Genomic DNA, 7,990 nt, shown 5'->3' with positions numbered 1-7,990 from the left:
GAATCCAGAGCAGCTAAATGTTCATCACAGCCGTCCGATCAGGCCACCCACCTGGGTGCCTCCCCGTGGCTGGGCACAGCTCGGCTGTGTCCCTGCCCCCCCCCCCCCGTGTCCTCCCCCACCCGCTTTGCCCGGGGCACCTGGCTTCACTTGCAGCTAGGTTACATTTGTGTCTCTTGTGTTTTGTTTGTGTTTTTTTTCTTTTTAACAAGGTCAAGGTAAGAGGTTGAAGTTTAGTCTCCCGTCCCTGCGGCGACTCAAAATCCAGCGGAAATCTCTGCCCACCAGTGAGTTTGATGGAGTAGCCATTGACTATGGAAAGGTAACCGTAGACTTTGTACGATATAAGCTGATACATTAGGTTCAGGACCCAGCGCTCTTCCTTGGCTCTCCCCACCCTGCCCCCTTCAGTAGCGGCTGTGGTGTCTGAATTTAGTGTCTTTCTCTTAATGGTTAAACCCGGAGCCAAAGCTGTGGCTAGGTAGGGACTTTGTGGTTGTTGCCTTCGTTGCTCGGAACTTCAGTGGGGACCCTAGAACCTCCTGTGTTAAGAGCTCCAGCCCTTACCACTAGAAGTGAAGGAGAATCTCCATTAGCTGCTGGCAGTACGTAGGCTGTGGTGCACAGCTGAACAGCTCTGTTTCCAACCAGGAGGAAGAAGTGGTACATATATACATACAACTACATATGTGCATTCACACACAGGCCTTCATACCACTGCTCTCAGGTGGCAGCACAGTTTAGTGGAGCGGTGAGAAATGCCTTTTGGAACCCCCAGGGGTTTGGATTAGGGTTAGGGGTGAGCTCGTTAGGACTTTCTTTGTCAAAGTGTTAACAGATTCTAGAACCATTTGGGTAGGAAGAGAGCCTGGAAACATGGCACAAATACACGGCTCTTAAGAAAGGACATAGCGCTGGTTTGAGATGGTGGCACTGGGAGCTGCGTGGATCTGGTAGAAATCAATGGGCAAAACTCCAAAATTTTGGTGCAGATATTCCTTGAAATTACACATTTCTTAAAATTGCCTTGCCAATTCTTATGTCACCCCATGCATTATCATAAGCCCTGGGTTTCAAATACATTCTAACGAGTCATCTTGTCCAGCTCTTCCCCACTAGGGGGGGAGGGATAGCTCAGTGGCGTGAGCATTGGCCTGCTAAACCCAGGGTTGTGAGTTCAATCCTTGAGGGGGCCACTTAGGGAACTGGGGTAAAAATCTGTCTGGGGATTGGTCCTGCTTTGAGCAGGGGGTTGGACTAGATGACCTCCTGAGGTCCCTTCCAACCCTGATATTCTATGATTGTACAAGCAAAGATTACATTGTCCCTATGCATTAGGGCCAGCAACAGTCATGACTGCATCAACTTAATGGGGTAGGGAAAAGATTCTTGACCTGTTAGTATTAGAACTTTTTAAGAGGTTGCTGTTCTCATTATCCTCTTGGCTACTGCAAATGTTCCAGGTATGTACAAGTAGCAAGCACATGCTGTGCGGCCAAACGTTCTAGATACGTCTAGGGAGAAGGCACCTGCTGTGCTACCAAAGGTTCTAGGCGCATCCAGGCACAAGGCACTTGCTGTGCTTTCGAATGTTCTAGGTGTGTCCAGATACAAGGTACTCGTTGTGCTGCCAAGCATTAAGTACAGCCAGGTAGAAGGCATCCGCTGTGCTGCCAAATGTGTTACGTATGTCCAGGTACAATGTACTTGGTGTGCTGTCAAGTGTACTTGGTATGTCAAGAGAGAATACAGCTGCTGTGCTGCCTGACGTTGTAGGTACGTTTTGGGTAAAAGGCACCTGTTGGGCTGTCAAAGGTTGTAGGTACATACAGGTAGAATGTACCTGCTAGGCTGTCAAAAGCTCTAGGGACATATAGGTAGAAGGCACCTGTTGGGCTGTCAAAGGCTCTAAGTATGTCCACATAGAAGACATCTGGAGTGTTGCCAAGTGCCTTTGGGACAAGCTGACTTTCTATTGCCTTGAGTGGAGTCTTCCCTGAGGGATAGCTGCCGAGCAAGAACAAAGGGGCCATCAGAGTTGGAGGTAATAAAATTCCGATCTCCATGATCCATTTTGCTTAGCCAGAAAAGGCTGTGAGCCGCAGAATAAAAGCGCAGCTCCATCGGAAGCTGAGTGAAGGTTTTTGAGGAACAGCGCGGTGATGGAGGCCAGCGCTGGAGAATGGCCTGGCGGGGGCTGTGCAGAATCTCTGTGGACAAAGCAGAGTTGAGCTAATGCCAGTACTTTGGCAGGGTGTTTGGGGTGAGGTGGGGTTGGGTTGGCTTCCCTCAGAAGAGTCACGGACAACACCGTATTTCTGGTAGCCAAACCCTGCGAGAGCCTGAAATGTGCAATTTGGGCTTTTTACCCTGGCTGACAGCGGGGAAACTCCTTAAATCGTTGGGGCCTGGTCTCTGTTGGGCCCAGAGGCAGAAACCCTTCTGAGGTGCCGAGATTTCATGCAGCGTGCGTTCCGGGCTAGGGGTTGGTTGTTTTTTCAGGCTTGTCATTATACAAGTCTCTTAAGTCAGGAGACCTCGCCTCACTCTCCAAAAACCTGAGTTTAGCCGGCACCGAGGAGAGGGTGGGAGAGGAAAACCTGTGAATAACTGAATCTGCACGTCTGGCAGTTTCCCCAGTGGTCTTGCTCTCTGGTGTGGATTAGGCAGCATCTGTCAACCGCAAGTGAAGGACTTAGTACATTGGTTCTTTAAACTCCCTCAGCAGGCTGTGGGGAGAGGGAAGGGCATGTTCAGCTTTTCACTCTCATGCCTTAGGTCCTAGAAACACTGTGAATAGAAGCCACCTTGTGCCAGGTAAATCCACTTCTGGGGTTTCCTCTTTTCCTCCTGCTCCGGCCCGTTTACTCTCTGCTAGTGGCTCAGCAATACCTTGCAAGCTACCCCATGCTCAGCCAGGCTTAACGGAACAGGACGTTGTTGGTGGGCCCCGCAGTCGTACATGGAGTCGGGGCTCGCAGGCTCTTGAGGCTGGTGGGATTCCATTAGCCATGTAACAAGGTGCGCTCAGTTCTGGTCCCAGCGGGAGTTTAACCCACGACACGGCAGCGCTACCCGGCCCTCTGTCTTTCCTCTTTCCTGACCCTCCTCCCCTCCTGCCTCAGCATTCCAGGACTCCTCCTAACCAAACGCTTTCTCCTGGCTGTCTTCAAGCCCAGGGGCGACTCCCTGATTCTGAGGGACTTGAAGACTCCTCCCAAGGAGAACTGTGTCCAGTCAGAGACCGAGTCCCTCCTGGAAAAGGAGAGGAGGTCGAGCCTGGAGGCCGTCCCCACCGTGCATCACTCATCCCTGAAACGAGAGCCTCCCTTCTTGGGCCCACCGGGGTCTGACGCTGCTTGGGGCTTGGTTCGGCCTCGCCCCGGGGGCAACCTCCGCAGGGTCTCCTCCTTGGACAACTTTGAGGTCACCAGGTCTGAGTTCCAGAGAAAATTCAGGGAGAGGAGGGCGAACTCAGGTAGGGGAAAAGCACAAGCAGATGTGTCGCTACCAATGGGGAGGTGGTGCAGAGCTCTTCCAGCAGATGGGCCCTCCGCTCTGAGGGTCCCTGGGGGAATTTTTCACCCTACGTTGCCTTAAAGAAGCAGCGATAAGGAGTGTGTCTCCCGGAGCATAAACTGACTCCAGTATGTTTCCAAGTGCGGGGATCTCTGGATGTGTCTTGGCCTGTAGATCCAGCTGTGTCTCTACGGCCCAGTTCCTGAAATGAATTTAGGTGCCTAACTCCCACTGACACCAATGGGAGTTGAAATCATTGAAACCAATGGGAGTTAGGCACCGGTATGCCTTTGATCTGGGTCTGTGTATGAAAGTCTCTGAGTGAACCGGTCTGCGCTGTAAATCCGCCATGTCCAAACCCCTCCAGGCTCTCTCCTGACTCCGGTCCCACTGGTGGAGGGGTGAGTTTAGATGAGTGAATACGGTAGCTATAATACATGTTCTGAGGATGAGAGACCAAGTATTTAATCCGGAAACCCCAGCCCCATGGTCACGGCGTGTCATTGACCTTTGCAGAGGATACTGAATCGGGAGGCGTTGCAGATTTCATGAAAAATGTCGAGGTTTTGAAATTTATTTCGTTCTGCATTGGAACCAAACATGAGAGAGCCAGGCCGGCACAGCCAATCGCTCAGTGGTTCGGGCACTCACCTGGCAGCTGATTCGGAGCGGGACCTTGATACTGGATCCCCCACCTGCCAGGCGTGTGCCCTGACCACTGCTATGGGTCTCTCTCTATCACACCAAAATGTCATTGAAGCCGGCACATTTCTGCCGTGAGTTTTGGGTTTGGCAAATTGGCATTTTCTGACTTAAAAAAAAAGACATTTAACTGAAAAATGTCCAACCGGCTCTACTGCCGACATGCAGAGAGGACAGAGAAATAATCCGGAGAGACCTTTAAAGGTGGGTGAAAGAGACTGAATTCAGAAAAAAAAAATGCAAAGTGAATACACTGGGGCGGAAATCCTTCATCATACAGTCCCGCGATGGGAGATCGAGAGCTGGGGAGCAGTAAAGCTGAGAAAGGCCTCGGGCCTACGTTTTCAATAGCTCAGAGACACATTTTCAAGTGCTCAGCACCCACAATTGAGCTCTTCAGAAAATCCAGCTCCAGTTTCCATTTAGGCCCCTAAATGAGGGCCAGATTTGCTCCACTGCCCCCAGCGTGACCCCTGCATCTAGACTTTCAGAAGAACTCAGTGTGCTGAGCAGGTGTGAAAATCTCCCCACTAAAGGTGGGATTTTCCTAAGCCATCAGCATTGGCCTTCCTCTGTTCCCATTGACATCAGTGGGAGCTTCACCATTGATTTCACGGGGACTAAGGGTAGGGCAGTCCCACCCTTGTTTTGTTCTTTTGGCCCTCTGGCCCCTTGAGGTGAGAGTGGACAATAAAATAGACCGGAGTTTGCAATGTCTCAAAGAAGGCCAGTGCACTTTGGGGCGGCGGCAGAGATATCATGCATTGAGGCAGGGAAGAAGTAGTCCTCCTCTGTAAGACTCTGGGACAAATGCATTTCTGGGCTCCTCGTTCTCATAAGAAAGATACTGTCCAGTAGGTTGGGGACCAGAGAAAAGAAACGAAAACGGTCAGCAGGCTGGAGGGATTGATTGAGGAGGAAAACTGTAATGACCTGAATATGTGCCGCTTGGCTAAGCCGCCGTCAGGCAGGGGAACATGAGCGTCCACAGATATTGAAAGGTTGTAAACCCCAAGGAGCTGGGGAATGAGACTAGCTGGGAGAACAGGGGGTGGAATGAAGGAAGGTTGACATGTAAGCTGTTTATATTGGAAAACTTGAGGGTGTTTTAGGGAAAATGTCCTGCTGGTGAGATCACTGGGCTGGAGAATCATGTCCCAGGGAAAGGGGTAGAAGAAGCCTTAATGCCTGGAACGTTAAACTAGACCAGAAGAACGCTAGAAAATCCCCCACAGGGAACCATCCTGCCCTGGCCCATAGGCAAAACAGTCTTAAGAGTCTTGCCTGATGGGCCCTGTCTATAATTTTAGGGCTTTGACAGTTTTCTGGATTCTGTTTACGTTCATATCCTGCCACCGCCGCGTCGGCCACCGCCAATGGTGGCTATCAGAATCAAGGCCAATTGGCCTATGCTTCGGCAGTGACTAGGGATTTAGGTGCTGCCGCTTTTCGGCACCAAGCTTGAGACGCCTCAGAGGGGCTTGGTTTTTAGGGGGTGGGTGCTCAGCTCTTTCTGAAAACCAAGCCCCTTTCAAGCGCCTTAAGTTGGGCACCCAAGATCATGAGTGGCTTTGGAGAATTTTGGCCTTTGGGTTTGGGTACCAATGCAAAATGGGCCCGTCGCAATAGCGTTGTATCTCCAGATAGGTTCTCTCAGACGGCTTATCCTGGGCTCCCTTGTCCACAGAGACTAGGACGCTGATGGTTAATCGTTGTTTTTGACGCCCTCCTGAGTGTTTCTCTCCTTCTTGGGTTTGTTCCAGAGGCCTCCCAAGTCAAGGCCAACCCCCAGAACTCCACCTCGGACTCGGACCTCACGAGGTACCGCACCATCAGCCAGATCCCGCAGTTCACCCTCAACTTTGTGGAGTTCAACCTGGAGAAGCACCGCTCGGGCTCCACCACTGAGATCGAGATCATCGCGCCCCACAAGGTGACGGAGCGCACGCAGAACGTCACCGAGAAAGTCACACAGGTACGGGGGGTGAGGGGGAGTTCTCCCCAGGCCAGGGGCACTCCTGGGAGGTGGAGGGAAAGATCATGCTAATGCATGGGGCAGGGTGGGGGGCGTGCGTACTAATTTGTGGAGCAGATTTGGCGGGGAGGGGCAGATCACATGAGTTTGTGGAGCTGAGCGAAAATTGGAATTTCTGTCCCACAAGAAATTGCAATATTTTGATAACTTTTTTTTTTTTCTTTTGTGGGTCAAACTGTTGAAATCTTGAGATTTTTCACGGAACGAAAAGTTCCGAAAAGTGTTGAGTTGGAAATGGCCAAATGTCACGTTGGGGTCAAGTTAACGTTAAAGGGCATTTCCCTACAAGGGCCGCACTGCCTCCTGGGAGGTGTGGCTCAGGTCCCCATTCTCCCTTGTGGGGTGGGCTGGCCTCCCTGGCCAGACTACGTGTCCCGTGGGGAGAAGTCGGGATCCTGGGGGCCGAGTGAGGCCGTTCCCCATCGTCCATAGCATGGTGGGGACACTTGTGATCGTTTGTGGAACAGCCACAGGGCAGAGGGAGATTCATGCATTTCATGGAGCGGCTGAGCGGGGACAGGGAAGGGTCCCTGCATGCTTGGTATTCAGTTCCATGTCTCCTCTCCGGCACGGCCGGGGCTGGGGACGGACACACCCACCTGGCAGTGTTTCACTCTTTCAGTCCATGCTTTTCTCTTTGCACCTGGGCTCCCCCATGGCTGCCCCACTGAAAGCTGTTCCCAGTGCCCGTGTGGGCTCAGTGCATGCACGTGGCTCTCCAGAGGGCTTCCCTCCCTTATGGCAGAGAACAAGAGATCGTGGCCAAGATGGGCTCCAGACATGTTCCGACATGTTTTTAACCCCAGAAAACCAGCATCTGCTGGATGCTGGCCATGACGCTGTCTGTCTGTCCAACCCAGGGGGGCCGCTCTAGGGCAAACCCCACAGTGACTAGGAGCCACCATGCGGGGGAGGTCGCGCTGTGGGGTTGCTGTCACTGTTTGGGGGTACAGTCACTAGGGCTGGATTGTCATTGCCCTCCTCAGCCGTGCAGGGGAATCACGGGGAGGTCCATTCTCCCTTACTCCTCTGCTCGGATTGTGGCTACTACTTGCCTTTCACCCTCCACTACAAGCCTCTGAGGGGTGGGGCCGTACGGCAGAGAGGGGCGGGGACTAGGTGGAGCCCTGGCCCTTGGTTCCACCCCCTTATTTATTAGCCAGAGTAGCTGGTGGGCATCTTTAAGGCGGGAGCGGCTTGAGCAAAGGGTTGAAGTAATTCCTCCTCCCCCAGAGCAAGGGGGGAGCAGGGAAACAATGGGGCAGATGGCACAGTTACGATCTAGCCCATAATAATCACCATCTTCCCCCCTCCTCCCTCTCTCTCATCTGCTCGGTTGCTTGCTGGGAGGTGTTTGGGCTCAGGCCAGGCACAGAACAGCTCAGCCCGAGCCTTTGGGCCCGGCCCGGCCCGGCCCTCCACTGGTGATCAGTGGAGCTTTGGCGAAGGGAGTGAGCCAGATCCTCAGCTGGCGTAAGGGGCGGTGCTCCATGGAAACCTTTGCAGGTTGGTGCCAGCTGCGAGGCTCTCCCTTGCTGTTGGCTGGCACGACACCGTCGTTCTTTCCTGGCACCAACAAGCTGTTCATCTTGGCAGCAACCCTCCACGACAAGAGTGTCGTTTTTCCTGGGTGAAAACTCTTGTTTGTGTCTCAGCAGCAGTGGGAGCGGGCAGGGAGAGCCGCATGGTGTGTGTGTGTGTGTGTGTGTGTGTGTGTGTGTGTGTGTGTGTGTG

General features: G+C 52.7%; 1 protein-coding gene across 1 annotated transcript in view; it reads left to right on the top strand.

Annotated features, from left to right (window-relative positions):
• KCNH6 (potassium voltage-gated channel subfamily H member 6) overlaps positions 1-7,990 on the top strand; it is a 104,027-nt gene that overhangs the window by 64,482 nt on the left and 31,555 nt on the right. Inside the window, exon 4 of the mRNA XM_026654768.1 lies at positions 5,985-6,196. Within this exon, the coding sequence (XP_026510553.1) occupies positions 5,985-6,196 (212 nt within the window). The remainder of the gene's footprint in view (positions 1-5,984; positions 6,197-7,990) is intronic.

The sequence above is a fragment of the Terrapene carolina genome, unplaced genomic scaffold (assembly GCF_002925995.2).
Source record: "Terrapene carolina triunguis isolate 2854851 unplaced genomic scaffold, T_m_triunguis-2.0 Scaffold193, whole genome shotgun sequence".
NCBI classification, from domain to species: domain Eukaryota; kingdom Metazoa; phylum Chordata; order Testudines; family Emydidae; genus Terrapene; species Terrapene triunguis.
The sequence above is the reverse complement of the archived record's forward strand: the minus strand, read 5'-3'. Positions and strand labels throughout refer to the sequence as shown.